Genomic DNA, 15552 nt, shown 5'->3' on the forward strand with positions numbered 1-15552 from the left:
AATAACAGGCCAGATGCAGTGGCTTACTCCTGTAATCACAGCATTTACTCTGTAATCTCACTGCAAACCACTGCACTCCTGAATGGGTGACAGAGCCAGACCCGATCTCTAAAAAAATTAAAAACAGGCCAGGGGCAGTGGCTTCGGCCTGTAATTCCAGCACTTTGGGAGGCAGGTAGATCACAAAGTCAAGAGATTGAGACCATTCTGGCCAACATGGTGAAACCCCAACTCTACTAAAAATACAAAAATTAGCTGGGCGTGGTGGCATGCACCTGTAGTCCCAGCTACTCGGGAGGCTGAGGCAGGAGAATTGCTTGAACTCGGGAAGTGGAGGTTGCAGTGAGCTGAGATAGGGCCACTGCACTTCAGCCTGGCAACAGGGCAAGACTTCACCTCAAAAAATAATTATAAAATAATAAATAAATAAAATGAAGGTGATTATCTTTTTTTCAGTAGTAATGAGTTTATACCTTCTATCATGATTCCTGGCATATAAAGGACACTTGGTGAATATTTGTTGAATGAATAATTTTCCCATTTTGGAAAATGCTGCAAAGAGGAAAAGGCTTTGTTCTATTAAATCTAGAATAAGCCTTTTGATTCCTGCCTGGTAGCCAGGAGCATTTTTGAGGTGGGAGTAAAACTGAGTCTCCTATCTTGTGATGAAGTAGTAAAAAAGATGAGATTAGGAACATCATCAGTGAGCACCCTGTGCAAAGATTCTTGGTGTTTCTCCCCATCTCTTTTTTTTTCTGAGACAGAGTCTTCCTTTGTCACCCAGGCTGCAGTGATGTAATCTTCGCAAGCTACAACCTCCACCTCTCAGGTTCAAGCAATTCTCTTGCCTCGAACTCCTGAGTGGCTGGGATTACAGGTGTCCACCACTGTGCCCAGCTAATATTTTTTTGTATTTTTAGTGGAGACAGGGTTTTACCATGTTGTCCAGGCTGGTCTTAAATTCCTGACCTCATGATCTGCCTGCCTCAGCCTTCCAAAGTGTTGGGATTACAGGCGTGAGCCACAGCGCCTGGCCTCCCCATCTCTTTTTTTTTTTTTGAGACAGAGTTTCGCTCTTGTTACCCAGGCTGGAGTGCAATGGCGCGATCTCGGCTCACCACAACCTCTGCCTCCTGGGTTCAAGCAATTCTCCTGCCTCAGCCTCCTGAGTAGCTGGGATTACAGGCACGTGCCACCATGCCCAGCTAATTTTTTGTATTTTTAGTAGACACGGGGTTTCACCACGTTGACCAGGATGGTCTTGATCTCTTGACCTCGTGATCCACCCGCCTCGGCCTCCCAAAGTGCTGGGATTACAGGCTTGAGCCACCGCGCCTGGCCTCCCCATCTCTTGTTTTGTGATGACTCTTTTGATGATTGTGATAAGCTGGCTCTGGCCCTGGCCCTGGCCACGTTGGTGGTGGAGGAGTCATAATGTAATTAATTAAGGCTAGGGGTAGACAGAAAGCTTCATGCAGTGGAAGGATGAAGTAGGGGAGGATCCGCCTACTGAGAAGCCATCCTAGACCCGAAAACCCTGGACTTCTACTCGGCTAACCAATAGGATAAAACTCTGCTTGTCATTTTGGGTACCAGGTGGTAGGTGGCCTCTTTATACCTTCACAGGTAGCCCAAGTAGGGAACCGAAGCTCAGAAGTCTTTAAGGGTCTTGATATCAGGGCAGAATTGTCCTGGGTTTCCTGTGGCTTCCTGAAAAAGAGAGGTTTCCATGCCTTGCACTGGCATTGGAGACACTGGGTTCTGTCCCAGTTCTGCTTGTGGTCTTAGGCAAATCACTTGTCCTTTCTGACCCTCACAATGGGAGAGCTCCCTATTCTTTGTGCCTCACTGGACCATAAGCGTCAGAGGAAATATCATGGAAGGGAAAGTGCTTCTAGAATGGTAAAGCACAGTGTAGATGCAGGGTTTTCATCTGCTTGCCTAGGAACTGTTGGTTTCACCGTAAACATATGTCCCTTGTATAAAATACTAACCATACAGAAAAGTGTACAAAATAAAAACATCCTCCCTTTTTTCTCCCGTTGTTCCTGCCTGACTTGTTTCCCCAAAGATAGGGAACAACTGTTCACCATTTATCATGTATCCTTCTTCTAATAGTTTTTTTTTTTTTTTGAGACGGAGTTTCGCTCTTGTTACCCAGGCTGGAGTGCAATGGCGCGATCTCGGCTCACCGCAACCTCCGCCTCCTGGGTTCAAGCAATTCTCCTGCCTCAGCCTCCTGAGTAGCTGGAATTACAGGCACGTGCCACCATGCCCAGCTAATTTTTTGTATTTTTTTAGTAGAGACGGGGTTTCACCATGTTGACCAGGATGGTCTCGATCTCTCGACCTCGTGATCCACCCGCCTCGGCCTCCCAAAGTGCTGGGATTACAGGCTTGAGCCACCGCGCCCGGCAGTTTTTTTTTTTTTTTTTTTTGGAGACAGTTTCACTCTTGTTGCCCAGGCTGGAGTGCAATGGTGTGATCTCAGCTCACTGCAACCTCTGCCTCCTGGGTTTAAGAAATTCTCCTGCCTCAGTCTCCTCAGTAGCTGAGATTACAGGCGCCCACCACCATGACCAGCTAAGTTTTTGTATTTTTAGTAGACACAAAGTTTTGCCATGTTGGCCAAGCTGATCTCGAACTCTTGACCTCAGGTCATCCTCCCACCTCGGCCTCCCAAAGTGCTGGGATTACAGGCATGAACCACCATGCCCGGCCTCTAATAGTATTTTTATGTCTAGACATTCCTCACCACAACTCAATACTAATGTATACTCTTCTTCAGCTTTCTCTGTTCACTTAATAAGTGACCCAGGAGTGGAATAGTCCCTGTTGGAGCTGCTCAGGAGCCTGGTTGCAGCCTCCTTTCCAGCTGAGTGAGTTATTCTGGGGCTGGCTCCCTGGGAGGGATGGAGAAGCTTTGTTAGACTGTCTCGTCACAACAGGCACCCTGGCTGTCTCTGAGGGACAGTTTTTGATTCTGAGATGAAATTGGCAGGAGTGTCCTTGAGTAGGGATCAGGATTCCTGATTTCTGAGTCTGGGGAGTCATGCTTCTCTGCGGCTGGCTCCCTGGGAAGTGCTATCACCTGGCCCTTTGAGAAACTGTAAGGTGGTAGTGTGTGGCCTGTGCTGTTGACTGGCTCAGCTTTAGGCCAGACACACACTGCCCCATTGTACTGTACTTTCTGATGCAGCCCTTGTAATAGCCTCTGATCCCTGGGCTGCTTCTCTCCCAGCTCCTCGGAGCCTGTGGGAGGTGGTGGGATGGACTCTGCTGGCACCAGCGTGGGATGGGTGGCAGCTGCAGCTGTGGGTGGCTTTGTTCTTACAGCCTAGCTTTCAGAGCCCTGGTGCAGCCTGGCAGCAGTGTTTGGGTAACAGGCGAGATAGAGGAGCTGAGCCGCTTCTCCAACAGCCATCCTCCCTGTTGACCAACCAGTCTTGCTGCCTGAGGTCAGCAAGCTGGCCTCACTGGTTGGCAGGGGGAGCGCCTGGCTTCCGCCTGGCATGATTTCTGGATGGGAGAAAGCCCCTGAGGGTCTGGTGGTAAGTCTGCGGTGCTTCCCGTCAGGAGAGTGCAGTGTGTCCCCTTGGGCATCCTGCAGCTTGGCATTCCTCTGCTTTCTCTCTGCAGCTCCGGAGTTGGGCTGCTCACAAACCAAGCTGTCTGTTTGTATGGAGTGCCTGGAGGGCGTCTGCCATGAGTCTGTCGCTAACTGCACTAACCAGGAGAGCTGGCTGGTTGGGGAGAAGACACTAACCCTGTGAGTCTGACCTCGGCCAGCTAACCTGCCCTGGGGTGCCACCAGCAGGGCCTTTGTCCTCCATCCCTCCCTGCAGCCTGGCTGCCTCCCTCCTTAGCTTATACCATGCCATCTCCTTTGCTCTCTTGTTCTTACTGTGGGGTCCCTATATTTTCCCAGTCTCCACTTGCTGTGGGTGGGGATGTGCACCCTTCACGGCCATGAGAGGGGGATTTCTCCATGGCCGTCTGCCCATCACCAGCCTGCTGCTGGGCTCCACTGCCCCCCCAACCACGGTCACCCTCCCCCAAGTCAGCAGCATGTTCTTCACTTCTCCCTTCGAATAGAGTTGGTTGGAGTTTCTGTTGAATCTGTGCTTTTAGCACCACAGAGTTTGAGAAGATTCCTCAGTTACCATGCTGCTGCTGCGTTTCATGCCTCAGAGACAGATGAACTAGAGTGGGAAGGGAATTTTCTCCTAGACCAGATCATTTCCTCTCTAGGATAAGAAGTTAGGATCAGCTGCAGGATTCTCTTTAGGACTGGGGAGGTAGAGGAAAACGTCGGCCTAGTTCTGGGGAATTCCCTGGGCAGAAGAGTGAAGCTACTTAAACTGAATGCTGGGGCCCTGAACCAGGGACCTGTGTGAGATGTCACTCCCATTGGCGACCGTTGCTCTGGGAGGTGGAGTTTGGCCCCCTCACCTCCTTCCACGTCTGGAGCTTCAGGTGGACTTTAGCCATGAAAACTGGGAAGGGCGCATCAGTAGTGTCAGGGAAGGACCTGGCTTCGGATTCCACATTGGGCTTAGAAAACATCCTGGTTTCGGATTGAGAGATGGGTGAGTGCAGCCTGGTATCTCCCACACAGTCTCTTCTCCTTCCAGGCTTGGGAAGGAGGGGCAGGTCTGGGGATCATGAGAAAGTCCATTGCCTGTTGTTTCCTTGTGTTCCACACGTGTCATTCTAGACAGAATGTGGCTCCGACCTCTGGAAGCAGTGCAGTGCTGGGGAGGCTGGACAGGGGAGCTTGAGACCTGAAGGCCGTCTAAGTGGATTCTGTTGCCCTTCGGCTGGGCAGGAACAGGAGCCTACCAGCATGGGGTGGGAGCTTGTAAATGGGAGAGGGTGTGTTGTGGGTCCAGAGTGAGGAGGGTAGTACTCACGAGCGGGGTGATGGCTTCTTGGAGGTTGGTAGATTAAGAGACCAAAGTTGGTAGGGGATATCCATATTGATGAGAAATATCTTTTTTTTTTTTTTTTGAGACAGAATTTTTCTTTTTTTGCCCAGGCTGGAGTGCAGTGGCATGATCTCAGCTCACTGTAACCTATTCCTTCTGGATTCAAGTGATTCTCCTGCCTCAGCCTCCCAAGTAGCTGGGACTACAGGCATGTGCCACTACACCTGGCTAATTTTGTATTTTTAGTAGAGACAGGGTCTCTCCATGATGGTCAGGCTGGTCTCGAACTCCCAACCTCAGGTGATCTGCCCGCCTTGGCCTCCGAAAGTGCTGGGATTATAGGCGTGAACCACTGCGCCTGGCCCAACACAAAATATCTTGACGAAAATGTGCTATGTTTGATAAATGAATATATGTACTATGTAATATTAAGGATGTATAGTATCGGTCAATATCTATGTGGAAATGAATTTTATTACACGATTAATAATAGTGAATGTGGCCAGGTACAATGGCTCATGCCTGTAATCCCAGCACTTTGGAGGCTGAGGCGGGCAGATCATGAGGTCAGAAGTTTGAGACCAGCCTGACAAACATGGTGAAACCCTGTCTCTACTAAAGATACAAAAATTAGCTGGGCATGGTGGTGCATGCCTATAATCCCAGCTGCTCAGGAGGCTGAGGCAGGAGAATTGCTTGAACCTGGGAGGCAGAGATTGCAGTGAGCCGAAATTGTGCCATTGCACTCCAGCCTGGTTGACAGAGTGAGACTCCGTCTCAAAATAATAAAAGTGAATAGTTGATTAATAAAGAATACCTATTTATATGCATGTGGATTCAGCTTATAATGTGTTATTTTATATGAATGTACTATGTACAGATAAACATTTATAGTACTATATATTATTCATGGGGACTAGCAGTAATGCAGAGACATTTAGGGACCCCAAATGGGGAGTTAACAAGCGGGAGGGTTTCTTGACTTGGCTCTGACCAGGAAAGCAAAAGAGTTGAGGCCTGGTTTAGGGCCGTTCCTTCACTTTGGCCTTTCTTAGGAGAGGGCATGGGGTCTAATGTCAAATGCAGGCTATGAACTTGGGATTTCTTGCCCTCTTTTTTGGGGGGATTGAGAGGGATTGGTTTGCCTGGCTCTTTAGCCGCTTGTTCCTGTGAAGTGTTTGGATGTGAGGCCAGGTGGATAGACTTGAAGTGTTTGCTCAGGTGGGAGCCAGGTGAGCTCTCACAGGTTACAAGCCCTCGTTCTGAGTCCTCAGGATTACTCTAGGGCAGAATAATTCTCACTCTTTTTGGCTTTCAAAACCCTGTCAATTTGTTTGGTTTAGAGTAGGCAGGGGGCCAGGTCAGGGCTTCAGGCAGCTTATCCCAAGAGGGTGAGGTTGTACTTGCCCAGAGGGGTGACGCATAGCTGTTGGAGGGGCAGCAGGGCTGGTCTGGGCACAGACTGACATCTTCTAGCCTTGTCATCAGCCCAGAGCAGAACCTCTGCCCGGGCCCCACCCGGTGAGCTGTTGGCTGCCTGCCTGCCACGCGCCCGGGATTGCTGAGGGCTTTGCTCATGTATCTCAGGAACAGCTGCATGCCGGAAACTGGGGGCTGGTGGCAAGCAGGAGGAGTACCCTGGGGATGATGTGGGAGAGGCCAAACCCAGCTTTGGTGGGATCAGCTCACTGTGCTGAGGGACTGCTCTGCTATTCACAGGCAGTCTGGGAGAGGGGCTGTATTAATCGTGCAGGGGGTGGGATCTTCACCGGCAATCCCCAGGACCAAGGCCAAGTCACCTGGTTCCAGGGCTGACCCTTGCAGGGTGGCCATTTGTGTTCCTTGGACATCAGTTGGAAGTAGAGACTGGATTTCAGAGGCTTGAGAAGCTGCCAGACTTGTGTGGCAGGAGTGTAGCTGACCCCCACTGGGGCACAGCTTGCCACAGGCTTGCAGAGTTCAGAGACTCCACATCCAGAGCTTACAGCTCAGGAACAGTTCCTGAGGGGGAGCCCCCAGTCCCTGTGTGATCAGACATTTGTGTTTTAGTGGTCGATGAGGGGCTTTAGGAAGGGCTTGTATTTATTGTCATTATTTATTTATACCCTGCTGGGTTCCAAGGGAATTAAGGCGGCATACAACACAGCTGGTGTATTCTGAAACAGGCCAGGGTGTTCCTCATTTGAAAAGTAGTGATTACTAACTTCCATTTGACTTTGCCTAGTTGAATTATGCAGAAGAGATTGGATGATTTTCATGGTGATGTGTGGGCCCTCCCTGATTCAGAAGGTTGGGTTCATTGACTCCTCAAGGTCTCTTGCTTGATTGATTCATTGACAGCAGTAAGGCTTCCTAGTAGGTTCAGAAATGATCTGAACCCAGATAAACTGATGGGGACACAATTACCTAAAGCAGGTATTGGTGATGTGGAGAGTAGGGAGGTAGTTGCCCTCTAGGGCAGGGCAGCTGCTCCAGGATCAGGAGAGTTGTGGAGTGAGGTAGTAGTGCAGAACTTGGGGAGCTGGAGACGTTTGGTGGGGAAGGCTCAAGTTAGAAAAGCCAAAGAACCATATGCACTTTGGATTCCTGCCTCCCTCTCCTGGGCCAGTGCTAAAGGGGTGGCCTCAGCCTCAGCAGTAAGAAGGCTGGATGCTTGGAGCTCCTTTCCTCTTCTGTACCTTTGACTTTGCCTGAGTCTTAGGCAGAACCCCAGAAGGGATGGCAGAAGGAATGTGGGTCGGCATCCTTGGCTCTTGGGCTTGAAACTTTTTTTTTTTTTTTTTTGAGATGGAGTTTCGCTCTTGTTACCCAGGCTAGACTGCAATGGCGCGATCTCGGCTCACTGCAACCTCCGCCTCCTGGGTTCAGGCAATTCTCCTGCCTCAGCCTCCTGAGTAGCTGGGATTACAGGCACGCACCACCATGCCCAGCTAATTTTTTGTATTTTTAGTAGAGACGGGGTTTCGCCATGTTGACCAGGATGGTCTCGATCTCCCGACCTCGTGATCCACCCGCCTCGGCCTCCCAAAGTGCTGGGATTACAGGCTTGAGCCACCGCGCCCGGCTGGGCTTGAAACTTTTTGCTGTTGCTTCTGTGGGTGCTTGCTGGGGACAGTAAGATAGTGTATTGGGGAGCATCAGGATTCTGAAGAGGTTTCTCTCTCATCTCACTCTGTCTCCAGCAACAGCAATCTTCCACTATGGTGGAAGCCCCTGATCAAATACACGTACCCACAAAGGGAGCAGGTGTAAGTCCCATCTCCTGAGTGGTGCTTGGTACGTTTTTTTTTTTTTTTTTTTTTTTTTTGTCCTTTTGTTAAAGGACACTGCTTAGCCAGCTTCCAGTGCAGATCACGCCTTACACCTATCTGTCTACACTCTGCTTAGCCGTTCAGAGGGTTCACAGTGCAGCTCCACTGTGCGTGCCTAGTCCCATTCCTAATGAAAGTAGACTTTGTTCTCTGAAGGCAGCTATTCGTGCCCCATGGGCTGTATTTAATGCAGGGCAGGCGGCAACAGGCGGCCTGCACTGACTGGCAAATTGCAACATGGCAATTAGGAAGCTATCACCCCTCTCTCCACCCCAGCAGATACGAAGTAGAGTCTCTCCTTTGAACTGATTTTTGAGTAAGCAGAGAATGAATGCCATGCAGAGCATGGCAGAAACTCGGGTTGGATGGGGTAAGATGAGGCAGGGGCAGGGAGGGTTGAGAGCCCCTTTCCCTTCTCACTTCACCTTCGTGGGATGGGAAAGGGTTGCTGCCATTCTGGGTGTCTCCCTCAACACTGCCTGCAGGTCTAGCCTGAGGAGCCCCAGGCCATGCTAGGTCAGCGAGAGGTTTTAACCTATAAGCCTCAGCCATTCTCCCAGGGTATAGCTGTTCTTACAGAACAGACATAGCATATGATCTGGCAGTCCCACATACCGAGTTGTCTACCCCCAGTTCCTCAAAGCTCAGGTTTAGTTTGGGGTGGGGTGGGAGTGGGATTCTTCCCTGTTGATTTTTTTTTTTTTTTTTTTTTTTTTGAGACTGAGTCTCACTCTGTCACCCAGGCTGGAGTGCAGTGGCATGATCTCAGCTCACTGCAATCTCCACCTCCTGGGTTCAATTTTTGTAGAGACAGGGTTTCACCATGTTGACCAGGCAGGTCTTGAACTCCTGACCTCAGGTGATCTGCCCGCCTTGGCCTCCTGAAGTGCTGGGATTACAGATGTGAGCCACTGCGCCCAGCCCAGAAGACCATTTTATTGGTGATGCCCTGGAAGCCAGCTCAGCATGGGTCATGGACTCAGACTGGACCATGGACCACGATGAGCGAGTGGCGGCCAAGGACAGCCTCTGGGGTCACTTGCTCATCATGGTCCGTGGCCCACTCTGATTGTCCATCTGCTCTACTTTGGAACCTTTTCTTTCCCACATGGGATTGGGAGTCCTCCTTGGGCTGAAACACTCCAAGGCAACTTGGGAAACCTTTGGGTGAAGGAGATGTGGCCAGGGGAGGCTACACTTGGTAGCTGAGTCTTCCTGGAGGGACTTGTCTGATGCCGTCTGCCTTACCCCTTTACCTTCTCCCAGCTTGCAGGCCGAGTGTCCCGCTGCTTCTCTCTTTGTTGTCCACTGCACCTTGCATCACTGTCTCCCTCGGGTCTGTCCAGACCTTCCCTGCACACCTTCCTTACTTCCTGTCAAGGTCTGTAGGCTGCTAGGCCCATTGTATTCCTGTTCATTGCTGGAACTGTAGGCCCCTCACAGGCTGGATCTGGGGCACTCAGCAGGTTTCAGAAGTTGGAGCTAGGGCCTGGGTGTCCAGCACAGCGTGTGTTTATGGACACAGGGCAGACAGTGGTCCACATCTCCCTCACAGCCTGCTGTTGAGGAACTTCATGAGCTCCCTGGTAGATTGTCTTCCCAGTGGCCATTGCCTCTGCTTCCCTTGTTGGGAGTGGTTTCCTGTCCCTGTAACTTGGATGTGTGTGAGAGTAGCCTCTGATGGAGAGAATAACCTCCCATCACCACCACCCCCATCCCCAGAGAGTCTGTGTCTGCATCTACTGTCCATCCCACTGCCATCCACCTTCTCAGGGTGCTTCTTGCCCAGTGAGCCAGATCGCCTCTGGTCATGGAAGCCCTGGGGATAAGTATGTGCTATAGGGCCAGGGAGTGGGGCTTGACGTCAGGGTGAGGCAGGATGAGCTATAGGATGTGTGGCAACAAGAGCCGGGGCTGCAGGGCCTGGAGTGAAGCAGCCCTCCCCTACAGTAGGATTGCTGGACACACGAGCATGTTTGCGTCCTCCCTGCGCACCCGCAGTTCATGCAGGTGTCTTAGTACCCAGAAGATAGCATGGGCCTTGGCAGGAATAGGAACAGGGAAATAGAGAGGCGGCTGGGAATAGAGGAAGGGCACCCAAAGGGGCCTGCAGAGAGAAAGGGCTTTCCTCAGCTGACTGGGGAGCATGTGGGGAAGGGAGCTGGGACTGGCCCTCTGTAGAGAAGGGGTAAGGCAGAGACCAACTCTCAGAGCTACCCCTTGATTTCGTAGAAGCCCTTGACTGCTCACATCTCTCGCCCTACCCTGTTTTCCAACTGATGTACCCCAGACATTTACTGTCTTGAGTATCAGAACCCACATATCCAGGTGGGTTTGGGACTTTTCTGGGCCTCTCCCTCAGGCCATAGGAGCACCCACCGTGGGCCCCTCTGGAGGGGCAGCCCCAGGGAATCTGTAGGGGGGACTTGTTTGCTCCCTACACCCCGGGAATGTGCCGTCCTTTCAGGCCCGCCCACCTGGATTCTTGTGCAGGGAGTCAGCCGACAGAGCCTGCTGCATGTGCCCTGTGGGGACACGTTCTGCCTCCTGTCAGGGGGAGGAGGCTGGCGGCTCGTGCCTGTGCTGCCACACCCCAGATCCTCGCAGAACCCCAAGCCAGGGCCTAGGCTGTCCAGACGGAGGAGGGAGACCACGCCTGCTTCCCCACCCTCCCTGCCCCCAGGCTCTGTTAGAATGTGACAGGAGTCACTGCAGGGCCTGGAGTGAAGCGGCCGTCCCTACGGTAGGATTGATTGCATGTGTCCAGCAATCCTACTGTAGGGAGGGCTGCTTCACTCCAGGCCCTGCAGCCCTGGCCCTCGTTGCCACCATTCTTCCTGCCCCAGGCCCTGTTGGAATGTGACAGGAGTCATGGCCAGGGCATGTCCCGACAGTAGGAACACATGTTTTAGCCCGCAAGGCTTCCCTCAGTCTCCAGCTCTGTTTAGGTTGATGGGGGCGGGAAGAGATTGTTTTTTCTGCCCAGAAGGCCACCTGAGGTTACTGCCTGATCATGGTGGTGGCTGCTGCCCCCATGCTGCAACCCAGCTTATTACAGGTGGGGGGCCGGGGAGGGGTGTGGGCCCATCCCTAAACTTCAGGAGCCTGGAGGGGCTCTCACAGGTCACACAGTCCAGCCACCTCTGTGTAGATAAGGAACTGGCTTATCCAGTGAGGAAGGATGTTACGCAGGGGCCCGTGGTGTCACTGCTGATCCTGGAGCCCAGGTGTCTCCAGCTCCCCAGACTGGGGTTTTGTTCGCCAGTGTTTCTTAGCCTTGGCACTCTGGACACTTTCTGTCGGGAATTCTTTTGGTGGGTGCTGTCCTGTGCGTTGTGGGATGACCAACAGCATCCTGGCTTCTACCCACTAGATGCCAGTAGCACTTCTTCCCTCCAGGTTTGGACAACCAAAAATAACTCCAGACAGTTGCCAGACATCTTTGGGGAGAGAGGGTGGGCGCCAGACATCCCTGGGGAAGGAGGGTGGGCAGAATTGCCTGGTTGAGAACTACCGCTCTGTGTTGCTCCCTTTTCAGATTTCTTCTCCTAGCCCTACGCCTTCTCATTGCAAAGGCTGTTGACCATCCTTGTACCCCAAATAGCCTTGGGCCTCCTTCTGGAAATGCTGGGCGCTCTCTTTCCATTCATTTTCTCTCTCCATCTTGGATCTCTGTGAGGCTTTTTCCTGGTGTTCTCATTTGTAACCCATGTTCCCCAAATCTCTTAGTTGGTTCCAGACTCCGAGAGGCCTGGGAGATGAGGAGGACAGCTGTGGAGTAGGGGTAGGATGGAGCCAGACCCATTCCAGAGTTAGACAGTGTACTGAGGCCATGAACATACACACAGACACACTGTCTCATCTGGGCCCGTGACAGTACTGCCATGGAGAAAGGCAGGAACCCAGTGCTTCCAGTCATCTGCTCCAGCTGCTTTCCCCTCCGGCCCCCTGTTTCATGGCCTTCCTGCCCTGGTTCTCCCTGGGGGCCTTCTGGGTCCCCGACTGGGCAGGCAGGCCTGTGGCACTGACAGACAGGCGGCTGACACCTGGTTTCCACTTTCTTCCCTTCTCTGGTTTCAGGAGCTGTTGGCTAAAGGAAGTGGAGGGGCCGTGGGATGCGGAGAGCCGAGGGCTAACTCCCGGACGGCGGAACAGAGAGAGCTGCCGACAAACAGACGGTATGTCCCCGATGAGGCCTGTGCCCTCAGCCTGGCTGTCTTCTGGGGAGGGGCAGGTGACGGGGCAGGCAAGTGTTCTCTCTCAGTGGGGGCTGGTGAAAAAAGTGGTAAAGGCCATAGGGGTTTGGCTGTCACTGGCCGAGGCCAGAGAGCTCTCTTGGGCTTTGAGACTCCCACTGAGGATCCTGGATTGGATCCCCAAACACATATTTTTTGGTTATGATTTTTTACTTTTAGCTAACATTTATTCAACATGTTCTAGGTGCTTTACATTGTCTTTACAACAACCCCATGAAGTTGGTGCTATTCTTAGCTGGGCGCAGTAGCTCATACCTATAATCCCAGCACTTTGGATGGCCAAGACAGGTGTTGCTTGAGCCTGGGAGTTTGAGCCTGGGCAGCAAAGTGAGACCCCCCATTCTACAAAAAATAGCCAGGCGTAGTGGCACATGCTTGTGGTCTGAGCTACACAGAAGGCTGAGGCAGGAGGATTGCTTGAGCCCAGGAGATCGAGGCTACAGTGAGCCAAGATTGCACCACTGCACTGCAGCCTGGGCAATAGAGCAAGACCCTGTCTGGAAAAAAAAAAAAAAAAGAGAAACAAAAAAATTGGTGCTGTTTTATTGCTAGAGTTAAGAAAACTAATGCAGAGAGAGCAGTTTTACCTTCTGAGGTCTTCAAAGCCCGCAAAGGAGTGATGAGGAGAGTGGTGGGCTGCTTTTCAGGCTTCCTGCCCTGCTCTTAGAACCTAGGTGCCCTGGCTGTAGGCCCTGCCTTTCCCACCTGTCTGTTCCTTCTAGCACTCCTTTGACCTATGGGGACTGACACGCCTAAGTCCAGCCCTTCTAGTGACTCCAGTAATGGCCCAGGTCTATCTGCCTGTGTGGTGGCTTCAACCTATGCCCCCTTTCACCATCTTTGTTTTTTTCTCAGTCCAGAGTCCTCCTGGCCACATCTCTGAGCCTCCCTCCTTGCTCCCCCTCAGCAGCCGGAGGAGCCGTCCCACCCCAGAATGACCAGTGCCGCCCCTACTAAGAAACCCTACCGTAAGGCACCGCCAGAGCATCGGGAGCTGAGACTAGAAATTCCTGGATCCCGGCTTGAGCAGGAGGTCAGCGAGACTGGTACCCCAGCCTGACTGGCAGAGGCAAGGCCCCTGAGGCTGTGTGTATGGCTGACTTCTGCCCGAGCTTCTGGGGTGAGAGTAGGCCTTGCTGTTGTAGGCCTGAGGTCTCCTAGCCACAGCAGTGCAGGTGGTGGCAATGTAGGCTCATGGGGGACTGTCTGTGAGTACATGTCCACATGTCAGGGAACCCCTGAGTCTTTATAGCTTAGCAGAAATGATCTCATACGGTATTCTCCCGGCAAGAGGCAGCCCAGCAGACTGAGGGGTCCTAACCTGCTGGTGGCTGGGCCTCTGGTCCTCCATAGTGGAGGAGAGCCTTTAACCTGTGGCCCCTTTGGGGCATATCAGGAGGCAGTGCTACCATCACTTCCCACCAGTGCAGCTGCTCTTCATTGTCCCCAGGACGTCCGGCTCTTCCTCTAGCTTTGCTTTGTTTGGCTGACATTTGTTGAATATGCACTCTCTGCCAGGAACTGTTAGGTCCGTGCCCTGCTCTTCGGAGGCCTATAGTCAGCTGCAAAACGTTGGCTCTCCTCCCCCATTAACCTCACTCACAGGAGGAAACAAGGGCCACAGTGCTTTACTGCCCTTGCAGCCATGTCTCCACCTGGTCACAGTGCATGGAGCACATTTAAAGAACATGAGATGGCCGGGTGCGGTGGCTCACGCCTGTAATCCTAGCACTTTGGGAGGCCGAGGTGGGTGGATCACCTGAGGCCAGGAGTTCAAGACCAGCCTGGCCATCATGGTGAAACCCCATCTTAAAAATAAATAAATAAATAAAAATAAATAAAAAGATAAAGAATGTGAGACACAGCAGCTGCTGAGCATCAGGCATACTGTAGCCTGCTTTAGTCGAATTCAAGGTAGAAAAGCCATGACTTGCTCATTTCAGTTCAGGGAACATTAAATTAAGATGCCAGCTATTATGCTAGGCGCTACTCAGCGAGTATTACCTCAGTTTTATAAATGAGGGAACTAAGGCTCAGTGAGGTGAAGGTTGTATAACCAGTATGCAGTAGAACTGGGTCAAATCCAGTTGTCAAAGTCAGTGGAAAAAGGAGGCCACCTACTTCCATTTTCTGCCCGAGACTGTACTTCTGAAGCAGTCATCTTCATGTAGAATAGGCCCCTTGATGTTTCCCTCTCACCGTAGCATGGGCCTGCTCTGCTTTGTAGTTGGCTGAACTTGACTTTTGAGCCATGACCGCCATGGGGGTTTGAGGAAGATGGGGCAGGAGGTTAAAAGCCAGACAGGATCCTTCCTCCCCTCAGTCAGGATTAGCCCTCTTCTCCCATACCCTTGTTCCTCCTGAGCCTCTGCAAGGTCCTCATTCTGCCTTTGTTTTCCTCCCAAGGCTGAGGGCTTGGTCAGAGCTCAGAACTCTTGTGTATAGTTTAGCCTGACTTCACTTTTCTGGAAGGTCTCTGCCATGCCTGTGTGGAAACAGGAGATAGGGCCCACCAGGAGCTGAGTGAACAACTGAGAGGCTGTCTCTGCCCCTGGGGAGAGGTAGCTTGGGTGCCAGGACTTATTTGAAAATGGCTTTAGGATGAAGGGTGAAGGTTGGAAGAGGTTCTTGAATCTTCTGATTGGCGTGGCAGAGGGTAATCAAGGCTTGTCCCAGCATTACTGAATTGCTTCCATCTGTAGAGAGCCCCATAGTTTTATTCTGCTGTAAGAGTCTTTGGGCTTCACACCTGAGCCTTTTCATGGCTATTTGGAGGGTGAGGCAACCAGGGGGCTAGTGGTCCAGACCTGAGCCTCAAGCCTCTTTTTTTTTTTGCCTAGGAACCCCTGACTGATGCAGAAAGGATGAAGTGAGTATCTGCTACCTGAAATACTGCCCTACGTCCTCTCTGTCCCTCTTAGCTCCAGGCTAGACTCTTGGTACAGTTGGACTTTTCCTTGGTTTAGGTAGAAGTAAAGGTTGGGATGGGTCGTTTTAGGGACTCTGGGAGGAGTTTTGATGTTGTGGATATTTTTTCTGGAAAATGGGATTTTATTA

The 15552-nt window shown here is 51.8% G+C and overlaps 1 protein-coding gene across 8 annotated transcripts in view; it reads left to right on the forward strand.

The window, feature by feature from the left end:
* TJAP1 (tight junction associated protein 1) overlaps positions 1-15552 on the forward strand; it is a 29116-nt gene that overhangs the window by 8623 nt on the left and 4941 nt on the right. For 3 of the 8 annotated variants that reach the window (XM_003923042.3, XM_003923041.3, XM_010333919.3), the window contains 3 exons: positions 12320-12417; positions 13403-13528; positions 15336-15364. In XM_003923042.3, coding sequence (XP_003923091.2) covers positions 13430-13528; positions 15336-15364 — 128 coding nt within the window. In that variant the 5' untranslated portion in view covers positions 12320-12417; positions 13403-13429. Of the gene's footprint in view, positions 1-2788; positions 3552-3639; positions 3770-12319; positions 12418-13350; positions 13529-15335; positions 15365-15552 lie in introns of all 8 variants that reach the window. The other 5 variants (XM_003923043.3, XM_010333906.2, XM_074397840.1 and 2 more) reach the window with 4 other exon arrangements.

The sequence above is a fragment of the Saimiri boliviensis genome, chromosome 4 (genome assembly GCF_048565385.1).
Source record: "Saimiri boliviensis isolate mSaiBol1 chromosome 4, mSaiBol1.pri, whole genome shotgun sequence".
Classification (NCBI taxonomy): Eukaryota; Metazoa; Chordata; class Mammalia; order Primates; family Cebidae; genus Saimiri; species Saimiri boliviensis.